The following is a 21,898-nucleotide window of genomic DNA, read 5'->3' on the forward strand; positions in this document are numbered from 1 at the left end:
TATCAATTCTATTCCCCTGCCCATTCAGTCATCCCTTTCCCCAGATTGGACAGTTTCCCCACATCCATACACTTATTAGTACTCTGCTGAATACATGAGGGGAACCCTTTGCACATCTCTGGAATTCTGTGTGCAGCTCTTTCATTGCTGATATTCTGCTTTGCAAACTCCAGCTACCTGTTCTCTCCTGTCAGCTCCACTTCCTGAACTCAGGGAATCTGCTAAACTCTGCTTGAGTTTCCCATGTCCTTGTTCCATAATCTGGGAACTTTCTCAGGAGGTTAATCTAGGGCTCATCTTGATTTACAATGTCTTGAGAGGGATCATTTCGTACATTTTGTTCAGTTTTTTTGTGTGTGTGTATTATGCAGGAAGGTAAATATATAGTCCCTGCTTTTTAACTTCATCTTGACCAGAAGTGGAAGTTTCTAATATAAAAATTTAATGCTATAAATTTCCCTCTAAGAACTGCTTTAGCAGCATTCCGTAAAATTTGATACCTTATACTCTTATTTTCATTCAGTTAAAAGACTTTCTAAATTCCCTTAACATGTCCTATTTAACACAAATCATTTAGAAGTGTACTGTTTAATTTCCAAGAATTGGGATATTTCCAGATATATTTCTGTTATTGATTAATTCCATTGTGGTTAGAGAACATTCTGTAGTTGATTTAAATTCTTTCAAATTTGTTGAGGTTTGTTTAATGACTCCGTATATGGTCTATCTTGATAAATGTTCCATGAACACTTGCCAAGAATATGTATTCTGCTGTTGTGGGTAAAATGTTCTATACATTTTAATTAGATTCAGTCAGCTGCTCAGTACTTCTATCCCCTTGCCTATTTTCTGCTATTCTATTTTCAACTGTACTTATGGATTTGTTAATTTCCTCTTTTAATTCCATCAGTTTTGATATGGTTTTAATATGTCGTATTTTAATTTTCAGTCAGTTAAATATTATTTCTAATTCCCTTGAAAATGTCTTTGTCTGAAGGGTTATTTAGACATTTATTTGTAAATTTTCAAATACCTGAGGGTTTTCTAGATATATTTTTTAAAAAATTGATTTCTAGTTTAATTCTGTTAAGATCAGAGAACATACTTTGACTTTTATTCTTTTAAATATGTTAAAATTTGTTTTATGTTCCAAAATATAGTCTATCTTGGTTAATATTCCATGTCTACTTGAAAAGAATGTGCTTCCTGCTGTTGATAGGTGGAGTATATTCTACAAATGTACTATCAGATCAACAGATAGTATTACTCTTGGGTCAGCAAACTTTTTCTGGAAAGGGCCATATAGTAAATATTTTAGGTTTTGGGCCACATAGTCTCTGTTGGAAATTTTCATCAGTGCTATTGTGCAAAAGCAGGCAGAGATAATACATAAACAAATGAGCATGGCTGAGTTCCAATAAAGCTATTTACAAAAAAAGGTGGCAGAGTGGATTTGACTGATGAGCAATAATTTTCTGACCCCTGCTGTTTCTTTGTACATTTTTGGAATTTTGTGCTTGTTTTATCTATTCCTGAAGAAGGAGTGTGGAAATCTTCCAAACAATTTGTTGATTTATCTATTTCTTTTTTCCATTCAATTAATTTTGTTTCTTGTATTTTGAAGATTTGTTGTTAGGTGTATCACATTTAGGATTGTTATGTCTTCTTGATGAATTGGTCCTTTTATCATTATATAATGTCCTTCTTTATCCCTGAGTATTTTCCTAGCTTATTTGATATTAATAAAGCCATTCTATCTTTCTTTTTTTTTTAAGATTTTATTTATTTATTTGAGAGACGGAACACGATTGTGGGGAGAGGGGGCAGAGGGAGAGGGAGAAGCAGACTCCCTGCTGAATAGAGAGCCTGATGGATCCCAGGACCCTGGGATCATGACCTGAGCTGAAGGCAGGCACTTAACCAACTGAGCCACCCAGGTGCCCTCTCTTTCTTTTAACTAGTGTTTTTATGATATAGCCTTTTCCAATATTTTACTTTTAATTCAACTGCATCATTTTATTTTAAATGAATTTCTCATAGAATGTATACAGTTTGGTCTTTTTTTAAAAATCCAATTTATTCATCAATTGATGGACACTTGGGCTGTTTCCATAATTTGGCTATTGTCAACAATGCTGCTATAAACATTGGGGTATGTGTATCCCTTTGAATTAGTGTTCTTGTATTCTGTGGGTAAATGCCCAGTAGTGAAATTGTTGGATCATAGAGAAGTTCTATTTTTAACGTTTTTTATTTTTTTTAAACATTTTTTATTTATTTGACAGAGAGAGCACAAGCAGAGGGAGAGAGAGGGAGAAGCAGACTCCCTGCTGAGCAAGGAGCCCGATGTGGGACTCGATCCCAGGACCCTGGGATCACGACCCGGGCTGAAGGCAGCCGCTTAACCGACTGAGCCACCCAGGCGTCCCTATTTTTAACGTTTTTTAAAAGATTTTATTTACTTATTTGAGAGAGAGATAGAAAGAGAGAACACAAGAGGGGGTAGGGTCAGAGGGAGAAGCAGGCTTCCCGTGGAGTAGGGAGCCCGATGTGGGACTCTATCCCAGGACTCTGGGATCATGACCTTGAGCCGAAGGCAGTCACTAAACCAACTGAGCCACCCAGATGCCCCTATTTTTAACTTTTTGAGGAACCTCCATACTGTTTTCCAGAGTGGTTGTACCAGTTTGCATTCTCACCGACAGTGCAAGAGGGTTCCCTTTTCTCCACATCCTTGCCAACACCTGTTGTTTCTTGTGTTGTTTATTTTAGCCATTCTGACGGGTGTGAGATGATATGTCATTGTAGTTTTGATTTGTATTTCCCTGGTGATGAGTGATGTTGAGCATCTTCTCAAGTGTCTGTTGGCCATCTGCTTATCTTCTTTGGAAAAATGTCTGTTCATATCATCTGCCCATTTTTAAATTGGATTATTCATTTTTTTGGGTGTTGAGTTTTATGACTGATGAATGGGTAAAGAATTTGTGGCACACACACACACACACACACACACACACACACACAATGGAAATGGAACATTACTCAGCCATAAAAAAGAATGAAATCTTGCCATTTGCAATGATATGGAAGGAGCTAGAGAGTATTATGCTAAGTGAAATTAGTCGGAGAAAGACAAAAACCATATGATTTCATTCATATGTGGAATTTAAGGAACAATACAAATGAGCAAAAGGAAAGAAAACAGAGAGAGAGAGAGAGGCAAACCAAGAAATGGACTCTTAACTATAGAGAACAATCTAATGGTTATCAGAGGGGAGGTGGGTGGAGAAATGGGTGAAATGGGTAAAACTCAGGACGCTGAGATCAAGACCTGAGCCAAGATCAAGAGTTGGGATGCCCAACCGACTGAGCACCCAGGTGCCCCCGAATAACTGGAACATCAAAAACTTTAAAAAATATATCCAATTTGACAATTGACGCCTTTTAATTAGTGCTCTGGCCATTTAAATTTAATGAAATTATTGATACATTTCTATATAGCTCTACCATTTTATTAATTTGTATTCTCTGTTTTTGTCCCAGTGTTTCCCCTTTCTGCCTTCTTTTGGATTATTTGAAAAAAATATTTTTAGTATTCCATTTTAATTTATATATTGATCATATACTTTTAAAAAATATTTTATTTATTTATTTAACAGAGAGACACACAGCGAGAGAGGGAACACTAGCAGGGGGAGTGGGAGAGGGAGAAGCAGGCCTCCCGCGGAGCACTGAGCCCAATGCGGGGCTCAATCCTAGGACCCTGGGATCATGACCTGAGCCGAAGGCAGATGCTTAACGACTGAGCCACTCAGATGCCTGATCATATACTTTTTTAAATGTTGCTCTAGGGGTTACAATTTATGCCCTTACTTTTCACAACCTGCTTAGAATTAATACTTTAACATTTCAAGTGGAATAAAGAAAACTCACTACTCCATAGGTTCCTTTATCCTTCCTCATTTATGTTGTAATTGTCCTATATGTCAAGATACATTAAAAGCCCCACTAGAAGATATTTATGTTTTAAGTTTTGCTTTTATACATATTTGCTGTCAACTTATCTTAAGGAACTTAAGGGTGTAAAAATAATCTATTTACCCAAATAAGTACCATTTCTCTTGTTCTTTATTGATTCCTGACTTTTTAAATTTTCTATTTCCTTTCCACCTAATAAGCTTCATTTGGCATTTATTTCTTTTAGAACAGGTCTGCTGGTAACAAATTCTCTTAGTTTTCTTTCATCTAAAAATATCTTTATTTTTCTCCTTAATTCCTGAAAGACATTTTTGTCTAGAAATAGAACTCTAGGTTAATATTTCTTTTCTTTCAGTATTTAATATTACTTCATTGCCTTTTGTCATCTATGGCTACTGATGAGAAATCTGCCATCACTTGAATCATTGTTCTCTATATATGATATGTCATTTTTCTCTGGGTGCTTTCCAGTTTTCTTCCCCTTTGGTTTTCAGTAGTTTATGAATTTCTTTGCAATCATCTTGTTTGGAGTTTGCTGAGTTTCATGACCCCATAAGTTTATATATTTTCCAAATATGGCAAGTTTCTAACCATTAATTATTCTAATATTTTTTCTACATGATACTCTTTTTCCTCTCCTCTTGAGAATTCAGTGACATGAATGCTAGACCTTTTGGTATCATCCCACAGGTCTCTAAGACTTGGTTTAATTTTTTTAAAAGATTTATTCATTTATTTTTTAGAGAGAAAGAGAGAGAGAGGGAGAGAGAGAGCATGGGGGTAGAGGGAGAGGGAGAAAGAGTCTTAAGCAGATGCTGTGCTGAGCACAGAGCCTGACATGGGGCCCAAACTCATGACCCTGAGATCAGACCTGAACTGAAACCAGAGTTGGATACTTGACCAACTGCACCCTCCAGGTGCCCCAGACTTGGTTCAATTTTGACAATGTTTTCTATTGTTTAGATTGGAAATTTTCTATTGATGTAACTCCAGTTTTATTGACTGTTTCCTCTGTCATATCATCTCCATTTTGCTATTGAGCACATCTAATAAGTTTTCGATGCAGTTATTCTATTTATATTCTAAAATATTTGGTTTTGATTCTTTAAAATAGTTTTAAGCATTCTTTTTCTTGAGGATTTTTTCATTGAATGTATATAATTTTAGGTTGAAAATAATTTATTTCAGTTATTTGAGTATTTTACTATCTTCTGACTTCCACTGGTCTTAATTATTTTATTGCCTTGCTTGTAATTTGTCTTTTCTGTCTGGATAATTTTAATATCTCATTAGTCTTTGACTAACATGCAATTTGTGACCATGCAATTTGATTACTTTGTTCTAAGTGGGTTTTATTTTTTACCATATCAATTGGCATTTATTACTATTTCTGGACTGAGGATTGATATCTTTCTTTAAGTCTGAAAAATTCTCAGTTATTTCCCATCTCTCTAGGTTTTCATTTTGGAATGCTGATTAGATATATGTTGGATCTTCTCTTTTCCATTCTTTCTTTTCTCTCCCTTTTCTTTTTTCTTGTTTTCCATTTCTTTTTCTCTCATTCTTTTATCTTGTTTAATTTCTTCTTATCTAATTTCCAATGCATTAGTTATCTTTGCTGGATCCAATCTTCAATTTAAGCTGTCCATTGAATTTTACATTTCAATTTTCATTAGTTTTACCTAAGCTTATTACATAAAATGTAATATTTTAACATTTATTTTTACATATTAAAATTTTTGAAATAAATTCACACACAGAAAATGGACAGAAAATGGACTGAATAGAAAAATACATGGCTGGAAGGTTTGTGACAAAGCAGAAGTCTGTGTAATGACCTCAGAGATTTAGAAACAGAATATCATCAGAACTCCCAAATGCCACCCATGCTCTCTCCCAGTCACTATTATTTTTCCTTTCCAGGATAACCACTATCCTAAATTTTATAGTAATGACTTTCTTGCTTTTAGTTTTACTAATTGTCTTGCCATTTGGTAGATTCCTTTTTCCCTATGTTTTCCACTTATTTAAATCTATTAAAGATATTTTGTATTTTGTCAACTCCAGTACCTGATGTCCTTGCAGGAATTTTTTTCTATTGTTTAGATTGGAAATTTTCTACTCTTTATTGTTTCTACTCTTTATTGTTTCTGCTGACTCCCATGGCATCTTGTTTCTTTGTGTGTTTTGTTATTTTTTACTGTGAGCTCAATTTTGTCAGAATGTTATCTGTGGGAAATTTTCAAAGCCTGACTTGAGGGTTTATTTCTCCAGAAATTATTGTGTTTACTTCTGCTTGGTGCTAGCCTTAATGGTTTCTGAACTACACAGGTCCTGGGAATCTGGGCCCCAAAGTCCATGTGGGTTGGTTTCTGATCACAAATTCTTTTTTTTTAAATTAACATATAATGTATTATTTGTTTCAGGGGTACAGGTCTTTGATTCATCAGTCTTACACAATTCACAGCGCTCACCATAGCACATACCCTCCCCAATGTCCATCACCCAGCCACCCCATCCCTCTCATCCCCCTCCACTCCAGCAACCCTCAGTTTGTTTCCTGAGATTAAGAGTCTCTTATGGTTTGTCTCCCTCTCTGTTTTGTCTTGTTTTATTTTCCCTCCCTTCCCCTATGATCCTCTGTCTTGTTTCTCAAATTCCTCGTATCAGTGAGATCATACGATAATTGTCTTTCTCTGATTGACTTATTTCGTTTAGCATAATGCCCTCTAGTTCCACCCATGTTGTGGCAAATGGCAAGATTTTTTTTGATGGATGCATAATATTTCATTATACACACACACACACACACACACACACACACACACACACACACACACCACATCTTCTTTATCCATTCATTTGTTGATGGACATCTATGCTCTTTCCATAGTTTGGCTATTGTGGACATTGCCGCTATAAACATTGGGGTGCAGGTGCCCCTTCAGATCACTACATTTTTATCTTTGGGGTAAATACCCAGTAGTGCAATTGCTGGGTCGTAGGGTAGCTCTATTTTCAACTTTTTGAGGAACCTCCATACTATTTTCCAGAGTGGCTGCACCAGCTTGCATTCCCACCAACAGGGTAGGAGGGTTCCCCTTTCTCTGCATCCTTGCCAACATCTGTCGTTTCCTGACTTGTTAGTTTTAGCCGTTCTGACTGGTGTGAGGTGGTATCTCATTGAGGTTTTGATTTGTACTTCTCTGATGCCAAGTGATGTTGAACACTCTTTCATGTGTCTATTGGCCATTTGGATGTCTTCTTTGCAGAAACGTCTGTTCATGTCTTCTGCCCATTTCTTGATTGGATTATCTTTGGGTGTTGAGTTTGATAAGTTTTTTTTTTTTTAAACTATGTGGATTTTATTTTACTTTTTATTTTTTTATTTTTATTTTTATTTTTATTTTTTTTATTGTTATGTTAATCCCCATATATTACATCATTAGTTTTTGATGCAGTGTTCCATGATTCATTGTTTGTTCATAACACCCAGTGCTCCATGCAGAACGTGCCCTCCTCAATACCCATCACCAGGCTAACCCATCCCCCCACCCCCCTACCCTCTAGAACCCTCAGTTTGTTTTTCAGAGTCCATCATCTCTCATGGTTCGTCTCCCCCTCTGACATACTCCCCTTTTCTTCCTCTCCTGTTATCTTCTTCTTTTCCTTTTTTTCTTAAAATATGTTGCGTTATTTGTTTCAGAAGTACAGATCTGTGATTCAACAGTCTTGCACAATTCACAGCGCTCACCGTAGCACATACCCTCCCCAATGTCTATCACCCAGCCACCCCATCCCTCCCACCCCCAACCACTCCAGTAACACTCAGTTTGTTTCCTGAGATTAAGAATTCCTCATATCAGTGAGGTCATGTGATACATGTCCTTCTCTGATTGACTTATTTCACTCAGCATAACACCCTCGAGGTCCATCCACGTCGTTGCAAATGGCAAGATCTCATTCCTTTTGATGGCTGCATAATATTCCATTGTGTATATATACCACTTCTTCTTTATCCATTCATCTGTCGATGGGCATCTTGGCTCTTTCCACAGTTTGGCTATTGTGGACATTGCTGCTATAAACATTGGGGTACACGTACCCCTTCGGGTCCCTACATTTGTATCTTTGGGGTAAATACCCAGTAGTGCAATTGCTGGATCGAACGGTAGCTCTAATTTCAACTGTTTGAGGAACCTCCATACTGTTTTCCAGAGGGGTTGCACCAGCTTGCATTCCCACCAACAGTGTAGGAGGGTTCCCCTTTCTCCACATCCCCGCCAACATCTGTCGTTCCCTGACTTGTTAATTTTAGCCATTCTGACGGGTGTGAGGTGGTATCTCATTGAGGTTTTGATTTGGATTTCCCTGATGCCGAGCGATGTTGAGCACTTTTTCATGTGCCTGTTGGCCATTTGGATGTCTTCTTTGGAGAAATGTCTGTTCATGTCTTCTGCCCATTTCTTGATTGGATTATTTGTTCTTTGGGTGTTGAGTTTGATAAGTTCTTTATAGATTTTGGATACTAGCCCTTTATCTGATACGTCATTTGCAAATATCTTCTCCCATTCTGTCAGTTGTTTTTTGGTTTTGTTGACTGTTTCCTTTGCTGTGCAAAAGCTTTTTATCCTGATGAAGTCCCAACAGTTCATTTTTGCCCTTACTTCCCTTGCCTTTGGCGATGTTTCTAGGAAGAAGTTGCTGCGGCTGAGGTAGAAGAGATTGCTGCCTGTGTTCTCCTCAAGGATTTTGATGGATTCCTGTCTCACATTTAGGTCTTTCATTCATTTTGAGTCTATTTTTGTGTGTGGTGTAAGGAAATGGTCCAGCTTCATTCTTCTGCATGTGGCTGTCCAATTTTCCCAACACCATTTGTTGAAGAGACTGTCTTTCTTCCATTGGACATTCTTTCCTGCTTTGTCAAAGATTAGTTGACCATAGAGTTGAGGGCCCATTTCTGGGCTCTCGATTCTGTTCCACTGATCTATGTGTCTGTTTTTGTGCCAGTACCATACTGTCTTGAGGATGACAGCTTTATAATAGAGCTTGAAGTCCGGAATTGTGATGCCACCAACTTTACTTTTCTTTTCAACATTTCTTTGGCTATTCAGGGTCTTTTCTGGTTCCATACAAATTTTAGGATTATTTGTTCCAGTTCTGTGAAAAAAGCTGATGGTATTTTGATAGGGACTGCATTAAATGTGTAGATTGCTCTAGGTAGCATAGACATTTTCACAATATTTGTTCTTCCACTTCATGAGCATGGAACGTTTTTCCATTTCTGTGTGTCTTCCTCAATTTCTTTCATGAGTATTCTATAGTTTTCTGAGTACAGATTCTTTGCCTCTTTGGTTAGATTTATTTCTAGGTATCTTATGGTTTTGTATGCAATTGTAAATGGGATGGACTCCTTTCTTTTGTCTCATTGTTGGTGTACAGAAATGCAACTGATTCCTGTGCATTGATTTTATATCCTGTCACTTTACTGAATTCTTGTATGAATTCTAGCAAGTTTGGGATGGAATCTCTTGGGTTTTCCACATAAAGTATTACGTCATCTGCAAAGAGTGAGAAAGTTTGACTTCTTTGCCAATTCCGATGCCTTTTATTTCTTTTTGTTGTCTGATTGCTGAGGTTAGGAGTTCTAATACTATGTTGAGCAGCAGTTGGGATAGTGGACATCCCTGCCATGTCCCTGACCTTAGGAGGAAAGTTCTCAGTTTTTCCCCATTGAGAATCATATTTGCTGTGGGTTTTTCACAGATGGCCTTTATCATATTGGAAGTATGTGCCCTCTATCCCTACACTGTTAAGAGTTTTAATCAAGAAAGGATGCTGTACTTTGTCAAATGCTTTTTCTGCATCTATTGAGAGGATCATATGGTTCTTGTCCTTTCTTTTATTTATGTAGTGTATCACATTGATTTGCAGATGTTGAACCAACCTTGCAGGAATAAATCCCAGGAATAAATCCCACTTTGTCGTGGTGAATAATCCTTTTAATGTACTGTTGGATCCTATTGGCTAGTATTTTGGTGAGAATTTTGGCATCCATGTTCATCAGGAATATTGGTCTGTAATTATCCTTTTTGGTGGGGTCTTTGTCTGGTTTTGGGATCAAGGTAATGCTGCTGACCTCATAAAAAGAGTTGGGAAGTTTTCCTTCCATTTTGATTTTTTGAAACAGCTTCAGAAGAATAGGTATTAATTCTTTAAATGTGTGGTAGAATTCCCCTGGGAAGCCCTCTGGCCCTAGGCTCTTGTTTGTTTACTGATTTTGTTTTTTGTTTACTGAGATTTTTGATTACTGCTTCAATTTCTTTGCTGGTTATGGGTCTGTTCAGGTTTTCTATTTCTTCCTGGTTCAGTTTTAGTAGTTTATACGTCTCTAGGAATGCATCCATTCTTTCAAGATTGTCTAATTTGTTGGCATATAGTTGCTCATAATATGTTCTTATAATTGTTTGTATTTCTTCAGTGTTGGTTGTGCTCTCTCCTCTTTCATTCATGATTTTATTTATTTGGGTTCTTTCTCTTTTCTTTTTGATAAGTCTGGCCAGGGGTTTATCAATTTTATTCTTTCAAAGAACCAGCTCCTAGTTTCATTGATCTGTTCTACTGTTCTTTGTTTTCTATTTCATTGATTCCTGCTCTAATCTTTATTAATTCTCTTCTCCTGCTGGGTTTAGGCTTTATTTGCTGTTCTTTCTCCAGCTCCTTTAGGTGTAGGGTTAGGTTGTGTAGTTGAGACATTTTTTGTTTCTTGAGAAAGGTTTGTAGTGCTATACACTTCCCTCTTAGGATTGCTTTTACTGCATCCCAAAGATTTTGAACAGTTGTGTTTTCATTTTCATTTGTTTCCATGAATTTTTAAAAATTCTCCTTTAATTTCCTGGTTGACCCATTCATTCTTTAGTAGGATGCTTTTTAGCTTTCATGGATTTGGGTTCTTTCCAACTTTCCTCTTGTGACTGAGTTCCAGTTTCAAAGCACTGTGGTCCAAAAATATGCCGGGAATGATCCCAATCTTTTGGTACTAGTTGAGACCTGATTTGTGACTCAGATGTGATCTATTCTGGAGACTGTTCCATGGACACTAGAGAAGAATGTGTATTCTGTTGCTTTGGGATGGAATGTTCTGAATATATCTGTGAAGTCCATTTTGTCCAGTGTGTCTTTTAAAGTCTTTATTTCCTTGTTGATCTTTTGCTTAGATGATCTGTCCATTTCAGTGAGGGGGGTGTTAAAATCCCCTACTATTATTATATTATTATCATTTTGTTTCTTTGATTTTGTTATTAATTGGCTTATATAATTGGCTGCTCCGTGTTAGGGGAATAAATATTTACAGTTGTTAGAGCTTCTTGTTGGATAGACCCTTTAATTATGATATAGTGTCCTTCCTCATCTCTTATTACAGTCTTTGGTATAAAATCTAATTTGTCTGATATAAGGATTGCCACCCCAGCTTCCTTTTGGTGTCCATTAGCATGATAAATGGTTTTCCACCCCCTCACTTTAAATCTGGAGATGTCTTTGGGTCTAAGATGAGTCTATTGCAGGCAGCATATCAATGGGTCTTGCTTTTTTATCCAATCTGATAACCTGTGTCTTTTGATTGGGGCATTTAGCCCATTTACATTCAGAGTAACTATTGAAAGATATGAATTTAGTGCCATTGTATTGCCTGTAAGGTGATTGTTACTGTATATTGTCTCTGTTCCTTTCTGGTCTATATTACTTTTGGGCTCTCTCTTTGCTTAGAGGAATCCTTTCAATATTTCTTGTAGGGCTGGTTTGGTGATCACAAATTCTTTTAGTTTCTGTTTGTCCTGGCTTTTTATCACTCCTTTTATTTTGGATGACATCCTAGCTGGATTAAGTATTCTTGGCTGCATATTTTTCTCCTTTAGTATCCTGAATATATCATGGCAGTCCTTTCTGGTGTGCCAGGTCTCTGTGGATAGGTCTGCTGCCAACCTAATGTTTCTACCCTTATAGGTTACAGACCTCTTGTCCCGAGCTCTTTCAGGATTTTCTCTTTGTCTCTGAGGTTTGTAAGTTTCACAATTAGATGTTGGGGTGTTGACCTATTTTTATTGATTTTGAGGGGGGTTCTCTCTGCCTCCTGGATTTTGATGCCTGTTTCCCTCTCCAGATTAGGGAAGTTCTCTGCTATAATTTGCTCCAAAATACCTTCTGCCCCCCCCTTTCTTTTTCTTCTGGGATCCCAATTATTCTAATATTGTTTCACTTTATGGAATCACATACCTCTCGAATTCTTCCCTTGTGATCCAATAGTTGTTTATCTCTCTTTTTCTCAGCTTCTTTATTCTCCATCGTTTGGTCTTCTATATCACTAATTCTCTCTTTTGCTTCTTTTATCCTAGCAGTTAGAGCCTCCATTTTTTTTTTTGCATCTCATTAATAGCCTTTCTGATTTTGAGTTGGTTAGATTTTAGTTCTTTTATTTCCCCAGAACGAGATTATCTAATGTTTTCTATTTTTTTCCAAGCCCAGCTAGTATTTTATAATTGTTATTCTGAATTCTAGTTCTGACATCTTACTAATGTCCATATTGATTAGGTCCTTGGCAGTCAGTACTGCCTCTTGTTCTCTTTTTTGAGGTGAGTCTTTCCATCTTGTCATTCTGTCCAGAGAAGAATAGACGAATGGGAGAACAAAATACTAAAAGGGCAACAATGACCCCAGAATAATATACACTAAACAAATCAGAAGAGACCTGGAATCAGGAAAAAAAATATAATCAGACAGGTGAGCAGAATAGAGTAATATGCTGGATTCTGTGTGCAGTTTTGTCTGCTTTTTTAGAAAACTAGATCCCAAAACTGTAAAGAAAAAAAAACTTGTATATGTACAAAAATAAAATTAAATACAATGAGAGGATCAAATTCAACTGTAAAAATGGAAATTAAACAAGAAAAAACAAAAGAGAAAGAAACAACAACAACAACAACACAGGAAGGGATATAAACAGACAGGTGAATAGAACAGAGCAATCATTATCTCCTGAGTGTCTTTTGGTCAGTTTGTTAGAGGAAACCACATCTCAAAATTGTAAAGAAAGAAAAACTTATATATACAAAAATAAAATTAAATACATTGAGAGGATAGAATGTATCTATAAAGATGAAAATTAAAAAATACTTTAACAAAACAACCCCCCCAAAAAAAGAAGAAAAGAAAGAGAGAGAGAGAGAAAGAGAGAATATGATAAAGCGGGTGAATAGAACAGAGCCATACAGGAGATTTTGGGTGTATTTTGGTCTGTTAAAAGAAACTGTATCCCAAAATTTTAATGAAAGAAAAACTTATACAAAAATAAAGTTAAATACAATGAAGGGATAGAATATGACTGTAAAATGGAAATTAAAAAAGATTTTAAGAAAGGAATTGATAAGATAAGAAGTTGGTTGAAAAAGGAAAGAAGAAAAATTTTAAAAAAGAAAGAAATAAAGAAAATTAAAAAAATTAAAGTTGAAAGACTAAAGAATCATGGGGAAAAAAGCCATGAATTCTATGTGCTGTATTCTGCTAGCTCTGGAGGTTTGCAGTTCTCATTGATTGGTAAACTTGGTCTAGGCTGGATAGTCTTGCTGATCCTCTGGGGGAGGGGCCTGTTGCATTGATTCTCAAAATGTCTTTGCCCCAGGCAGAATTGCACCTCCCTTGTCAGGGGCCAGGCTAAGTAATCTGCTCCTTTTTGCTCTATGTGGCTTTTGTTCCCCAAAGGCTTTCCATGTAGCTTTAGAGGATGAGAATGAAAATGGTGGTCCTCAATCTCTGGCCCCGGAGCTAAAAGCTCAGGGACCCACTCCTCAGTGAGCCTTCAGAGAAAAGCAGTCAGTCACTCCTGTCTCCCTTACTCTCGGCTGCACTCTGTGCTCACCCAGCATGTGATGGAGAGTTTCTATCTCAAGCACACAACCCAAACCCAGCAACTCCTGCACCGCCTCTCCTGGGGAAGGGGGTGTCTTTCCAGTTCTGCTGCTTGTTGGGGCCCTCCTTGAAGAGCAGTGTCCCAACTGTGCCACAGATCACAGTTACGGCAACCCTGAGCTGAGAGCTCACTCCTGTGCTTACTCTTGCAGCCAACCTCCCCGCTCTGATACCTGGGAGCTCTGTCACACTCAGGCACCCCCAGTCTTCCTGTGACCCTGAGGATCTTGAGACCACACTGCCCCAGCAAGGGTTTCACCCCCCGCTTAGCCACCTGAGCAAAGTCCCTCGCTGGAGCAGACTTCTAAAAGTTCTGATTTTGTGCTCCCCTGCTCTATCACTTGCAGGTAGCCGGCTGACGGAGGCTTCCTCCCCCACCCATGGTCTATTTTCCCATGTATCACCTTGGATTCACTCCTCCACACCTCCTACCTTGCAGAAAGTGGTCGCTTTTCTATTCGTAGAGTTGCAGCTATTCTTTTCTTCCATCTCTGGTTGAGTTTGCAGATGTTCAGAATGGTTTGATAGCTATCTAGCTGAATTCCTGGGACCAGATGAAATTAAGGTCTCCTACTCCTCTGCCATCTTGGGCTCTTCTCCTATTATTATTATTTTTAAAGATTTTATTTTTAAGTAATCTCTACACCAAACATGGGGCCCAAACTCACAACCCCAAGATCAAGAGTTGCATGTTCTTCCAACTGAGCCAGCCAGGCACCCCTAGTATTATTGTTTTTTAAGGCTAGGAGAAAGAACAGAGCTTACGTCAGCAGTAAAATGTTCTTTATCTGCAGATGACATGATTATCTATGTAGAAAATCCCAAAGAACAAATAAAAAAAAAATCCTGGAACTAATAAGCAATTGTAGCAAGGTTGCAGGATACAAGGTTAATATACAAAAGTCAATTCTCATGCTTTATAAAACTAGCTTGCCACTTATATATATTGTTAAATAATATATTATTTAATTTTTCAAGTTTTGCACTTTATATAGATGGAATCATACAGTACTTTTCTTCCATGATGACTTGCCTTTTTCTTTCAATGTTGTTTGTGAAATTCATTCATGTTGATTTGGATTGCTGTGTTTAATTCATTTTTACTGCTGTATAATGCATATAGTCTATAGCATAATTATAGGATGCTTACCCATTTCACTATGAATGGAAATTAGAATTTCAATTTTTTTCTTGTTATTAGAAACAATTCTGCTACAAATACACACATCTCCTGGTGCACTTCTGCATGGATTTCTGTAGAATATATGCTGCTATTGAATTGCTGAACCATTGGTATGTGCATCTTTAGCTTTGTGTGATAATGTAAAATTATCTTACAAATTGGTTGTGCAATGTAAGTGTTCCCATTGTTGCAGTGTGCCATATGTATATGGCCAGCCCTAGATTTCAAAATCTTTAAAAAATGCAGTAGAAATTAATGTAATTAAATTGTTATACTAGAAAATATTCACTTAATGCAAAAGAAAACAATAGAGGAACAGAGGAACAAAAAAGACATGAGAAATATAGAAAGTGAAAATAAAATGGCAGACATAAATCCAACTATATCAATAATAACATTAAATGTGAGTGTACTAAACAGTCTAATCAAATGGCAGGGATTATCAGACTGATAACAAAATAAGTTCCAACTATATGTTGTCTATAGGAGATACATTTAAGATTCAAAAATACAGATATGTTGAGGGGCATCTGGGTGGCTCAGTCAGTTAAGCATCTGACTTTGGCTCAGGTCATGATCTCAGGGTCCTGGGATGGAGCCCCATGTTGGGCTTCCTGCTCAGTGGGGAGTCTGCTTCTCCCTCTCCCTCTGCCCCTCCTCCTGCTTGTGCACACTCTCTCTCTGTTTCTCAAATAAATAAATAAAATCTTTAAAAAAATACAAGTATGTTGAAAGTAAAGGGTAAAAAAAGATATTATGCAAAGGCAACCATAGAAAGCTGGAAAGGCTATAGTAGTATCAGAGAAAATAACTTTAAGGCAAAAATAGTACAAAGATAAAGAACATTTTATAATGTCAAGATAGTCTGTCATCCATCAGGAAAGTATAATAATTATAAACATATTCATCTGACAACAGAGACCCAAAATACATGAAGTAAAAACTGACAGGATGAAGGGGGAAATAGACAGTTCAACAAAAATAATAGTTGGAGATTTGATATACCATTTTCAATACTGGGATAGAACAAATAGCAAAAGATCAACAAAGAGAACACTTAAACAACTCTCTATACCAACTAAACCTAACAGATATCTACACTCCACCCAACAACAGACTATACATTCTTCACAAGTGCACATGGAAAATCCCCTAGGGCAAACTATATTTTAGGCAATAGAACAAACTTCAATACATATAAGAGAATTGAAATCACACAAGATATTTTCTCTGACAACAAAGAAATGAAATTAGATACCATATAACTCACAATTTCAATCTTAGGTATACACCCAGGAGAAATAAAAACATTATGTCTACACAAAGACTTGTAAATAAATGTTCACAGCAGCACTACTCATAATAGTCTAAAAGTGGACAAAATCAAAATGTCCATCACCTGAAGAATGAATTTTTTTAAAAGTTGGTGTATCCATAAAATGGAATATTATTTGGCAATTTTTATTCCTTTTTAGGAATGGAATACTGATACATGCTACAACATGGATGAACCTTGAAAACATTATGCTAACTGAAAGAAACCAGTTGCAAAAGACCATATATTATATGATTCTCTTAATATGAAATATCCAGAATAGGCAAATCTATAGAGACAGAAAATAGATTAGTAGTACCAAGGACTGGGAGGAGGAAAGAATAGGATTTCTTTTTTAGTTGATAAAGATGTTCTAGAATTAAACAGTGGTGATAGTCCCACAACTCTGTAAATATACTAAAAGCCATTGAATTGTACACTTTAAAAGGGTGAATCATGTGTATATGAAGCTCCATAAAGTTAACAATAGAGAAGAAACAAATGGTACCTATAACTTTCCTACCTGCCTGCTAAATCAGACAAGCCTTTAGATGGTTTTGTAATGGCTATTTCTCCTACCTCCCTATCTCCCAAAGTTTTATAAAGTCAGCAAGAATTTTAGCCCCGGATTATTATGATTGTTTAAAACCATCTTCTCTTTCTGAATGTCATCCTTTACTTTACCCATGAATTCAACTTCTTTGTATCTCCTGAAATGTGTCTGCTTTCTTAGGTTTCTGCTTGAAAGCTCTTGTATATGTTGCCTCTCTGTTTGGAATGCTCCCCCAATTAGCTAACTTTTATTTCTTTTCAATACTGCTGATGTCACCTCTTTAGAAAAGTCTCCCTTGATTCCCTTTCATCCAAACCTTAACTGGTGCACCCTCTATTCCATTTCACCTGGGTTCGCCTCTATTTTTTTACTTGTCTCCCCACCTCAGGTAAGGTTACTGAAGGCAGGAATTGTATCTTTTAGTTATAAGCACCTTGCCCTGTGCCTAGTTGAAATAGATTAAGAAAGCCTGTCTAAACCCCATAAGCACTTACTGAATTTAACAGTAACAGATTTTATCTTTCAGGTGGTATTTGTTGTGTGTATGTGTGTACTGATGGTGGTAATGATTGTGGCATCAGTTACACCACTGTGGTTCACTTTTCTGAACCGGCAGGAAGCATTTTGAGATATTGCCAGGATTTGCCCACATCCTGAATGAGGCTCTGGGACTGAAGTTTAGCTATTAATACCAGTTGTAAAATGATAATCCAGAAGTGTGACTGGCAGTTTCTAAGTTGGTAACTAGTTCTGACTGTTAACAATTTTTTTGTGTATCATGAAAGAAGCTACTTGGAAATTATATATATTACATGAAATTCCACTAGGGTTTTAAAATTTCTTTTTTTAAAAATTATGTTCAGTTAGCCACTGTATAGTATATAATTAGTTTTTGATGTAGTGTTCAATGATTCATTAGTTAAGTATAACACACAGTGCTCATCACAGCACGTGCCCTCCTCAATACCCATCACCCTGTTACCCCCTACCCCCAACCTCCTCTCCTCTCAAACCCCCAGATTGTTTTTCGTTGTCCATATTCTCTCATGGTTCATTTCCCCCTCTTTACTTTAAATTTCTGATAGTTATTTTACTAAATTTTAAAAATAAAATTTATATGTGAAAATTTAAAATTAAATACCCATTCTTCATTTTGTCATATGGAAGATAAATTCTTCTCCTCAGAGTTGTATATATGCCAGGCTTCTGTCCCAAAGTGGCCAACTGCTTGGTAAGTATTATGGAATTCTGTAAAAAAAAATCCTCTTTTTACTTTTCATAGACAAAAATTATTCTGAAATTAAATCATGATATATTAAATTTGTTATTTTAGCTAAGACATTATTTATATTTATACATTTACCAGATTTTCAAGAGTCTGGTTTTTTTCTACCATATAGCTTCCTCCCCATTGAACTTTATGAATCACAAAGAAGTTGTAATACCATTTCCAACATGTTGAAAATACTATACATAGTTAGATTCCTGAATGAATTGAGATTATGGGGACCTTTAAATAAATACCTTCATGTTTTAGTTTCAATGAACTGTGTAATGGAGTTCCTAAAACTAACCTGTTAGGATTATTTCTATATGAATCTGACTTCAAAACATATTCTTTTTTTAAAAAAAAGATTTTATTTGAGAGAGAGAATACAAGCAGGGGGAGGGGCAGAGGGAGAGGGAGAAGTAGACTCCCTGCTGAGTGCAGAGCCCTAGTTGGACCCCACTTGGAGCCCATGCAGGGATCTATGTGGGGCTCCATCCTAGGACTCTGAGATCACGACCTGAAGTAAGACACTTACCCAACAGCCACCCAGCCACCCTCAACATAATCTTTCAAGGTAGGTTTCAAATGACATCTGGAGGCTTTAACAAAAGTTCTCTTAGTATAATAATAGATCTGACATGCTTCCTCTTGTTCTAGTGAGATTTAAGGAGTAGTTGAATTGACTGGATTTTTTTCCCGATAGGTATTTTTGGAATAGGGGCAATGGTTTCATTATAGGGAATCCCTAGGAAAAAAAATCAGATAATGAGGGTCAGTCTAAAATTCCATGGCTTCTGGGGCACCTGGCAGGCTCAGTTGGTTAAGCTCTGACTCTTGGTTTTGGCTCAGGTCCTGATCTCAGGGTCATGAGATCCAGCCCTCTTCCGGCTCCATGCTTAGTGTAGAGTCTGCTTGAGATTCTCGCTCTCCTTCTGCCTCTGTCCCTCCCCCTGCTCAGCACACACTCTCTCTCTCTCAAAATAAATAAATAAAAATCTTTAATAAAAAATAAATAAAAGAAAATTCCATGTCTTCCTTCTGCCCTAATCCTCCAATAATGCTCCAGTTAATTTCCTAGAAATGTCAACCATCAAGAAAGGAGACTTTGGGATTGCTACGATGAGTGTCAGTTAGAGCGTATTCATTGGGACTATGGAGTTATCTAATAGGATTTAACCTAATTTTGAGAGTGAATGTGGTCAGGGAAGGCCTCCTTGAAGAATACACATTTATTGATTTTGATAGAGAAGTATAGATTTGCCTGGTATATAATAAATAATGGATATTTTAAATTTTACTTCTGAAAGTTTTATTCACTATTCAGAATTTTATTTTATTTTTTACACTATTCAGAATTTTAAATACAAGTAACTGTCTTTCATATAACTGCAAAGGAAAGGAATAAATGTAGCATAGACTGAGACAGGAATAAAACATAATAAGTGCCACATACCGAAAATATAATAGATAAAAGGATAGTTTAAGAAAAAGTTAAGACAATTATTCAAACAAGCTTATTAAAAGTATGGTTTTCCATCAAGAGGATAATTCATTGTCATTAAAGATAATTTTATAAATATGGCAAAAATTAACATATAGAAATTATAAAAATAAAAAACACATTTAGTATATTTCTTAGAATTTACCAAATGTAGGCTACTGTTATGCATCCATGTTATATAACTAGAAATCTATATAAACATCATTTTTAATGATAGTATGATAGTCCATTGAGTGAATTATCATCATTGATTTAACACTCCCCTACTGGACATTGAGGTAATTTTTATTTTTTCACTATTATAAATATTATTGCCATGGATATCATCAGATGTACAGTCTTTTCCACACTATAGACTATTTCTTTAATTAGATTCTTGGAAATGTGATTACTGGGTCAAAACTTTAAACACTTTAAAAACTCTTGATATGTACTATTGAAATAATTTCTAAAAGGAATGTGTGAGTTTATTTTATTATTAGTAATTTATGACAACAAATTTCACGATGCTGATGTCAAACTCCGTATTATTATTTTAAAAAGTATTTTTCCAGTTATAACATCAATATATGGTTATAGAAAATTAATATACTTTGTGTTTATCTGATTTTTTTTTCAGCAGCATTTGATACGTTGGACTAATCTCCCCCTTTGAAACACTCTCTTACTTGGCTTCCATGTTACCATTTGCTCCTTGCTCTATTAGAGATCCCCAGGCTTGGTCCCAGATTTTCTTCCTCCCAGTACCTTTCTCATAGTACATTCTCTTCCTAGGTAATCTCACTCAATCACATGGCTTCAAGTATCATTCCATTCCTATAAAACTGATCAAATTATATGGCCCAGATCCCAAATTTTATATCTAGCTCCAGATCTATGTACCTAACTAGATTTTTAATGATTTTGCTTGTCTTACAAACACTTCAAACCAATATGTCCAAAACTGCACTGATGCCTTGAGGCTCTGCCTCCTAAATCTGCATTAACATATTTTTTTAAAGGTTTTATTTATTTATTAGAGAGAGAGAGAGAAAGCACAAGCAGGGGGAGTGGCAGGCAGAGGGAGAAGCAGGCTCCTCGTTGAGCAAGGAGCCTGATGCAGGACTTGACCCCAGGACCCCGGGGTCATGACCTGAGCTGAAGGCAGACACTTAACTGACTGAGCCACCCAGGCGTCCCTCTGCATTAATATTTGTTGAATGAATAAAGAAGAAAAAATGTCATCACCCAGAAGAGAGTATAGTTCTTTCACAATACAGCTGTGAGAGGAACATTCCAGACAGAATGAACAACAGTTACAAAGGCTCTGAGGGAGGAGAGGAATTATTATGCTTGAGAAATTGAAAGGAAGATAATGGCTAGAATGTAGTAAGAGAGAAATAGTACAGGAAAAGGTTAGATAAAAGACAGGCAGGAACCACATCATGCTAAGCATTGTCGGTCCTGGAAAATAGTTTGGATTTTATTCTTAGTACAATTGGCAAATGTTAAAGGCATTTTAAAATAGAATTATAACTATTTTTTTGAAATAGTTTGACTCACAAGAAGTGAGTCAGCTTTCCCCAGTGATAATAGCTTATATAATCTTAGTGCCTGTCAAAACCCAGGAAATTGATGATATAACACTGTTAACTCAGGTATGAACCTTATTAAGATTTCATCATTCTTTTTTACAAAGTGCTTCTTTTTTTGGGTATAGTTCTGTGAAATTTTATCATATGTCTAGATTTATGTAACCATCACCACAATATAGAACTGTTATAGAATACAGATTATGGAACTGTTCCATCACAAATAACAAACTCCTTCATGTTAACCCTTAAGAGTCACAACTGCCTGCTAACTCTAACTTCTGGCAATCACTTATCTGTTTTCAATTAGTACAGTTTTGTCACCTCTAAAATCTGTTATAAATGGAATCATACATTACACAACACTTAAAATTGACTTTTTAACTCAGCATCCATCCAAGTTGTTGGGTGTATCAATAGTGCATTCTTTAAACATAAAAGGTAAAACTATGAAATCTCTAGAAGAAAATAGACAGAAATCTTCATGACATTGGATCTAACATTGATTTTTTGGATATGACTCCAAAGGCATAGGCAACTAAAGGAAAAATGGACAAATTGGAC

The 21,898-nt window shown here is 36.3% G+C and overlaps 1 protein-coding gene across 1 annotated transcript in view; it reads right to left on the bottom strand.

The window, feature by feature from the left end:
- CATSPERE (catsper channel auxiliary subunit epsilon) overlaps positions 1 to 21,898 on the bottom strand; it is a 163,190-nt gene that overhangs the window by 61,749 nt on the left and 79,543 nt on the right. Inside the window, exon 8 of the mRNA XM_025878056.2 lies at positions 18,134 to 18,240. Coding sequence (XP_025733841.1) covers positions 18,134 to 18,240 — 107 coding nt within the window. The remainder of the gene's footprint in view (positions 1 to 18,133; positions 18,241 to 21,898) is intronic.

The sequence above is a fragment of the Callorhinus ursinus genome, unplaced genomic scaffold, assembly GCF_003265705.2.
Source record: "Callorhinus ursinus isolate GAN/ISIS: 27379988/994484 unplaced genomic scaffold, GSC_fseal_2.0 scaffold13, whole genome shotgun sequence".
Taxonomy (NCBI): Eukaryota; Metazoa; Chordata; class Mammalia; order Carnivora; family Otariidae; genus Callorhinus; species Callorhinus ursinus.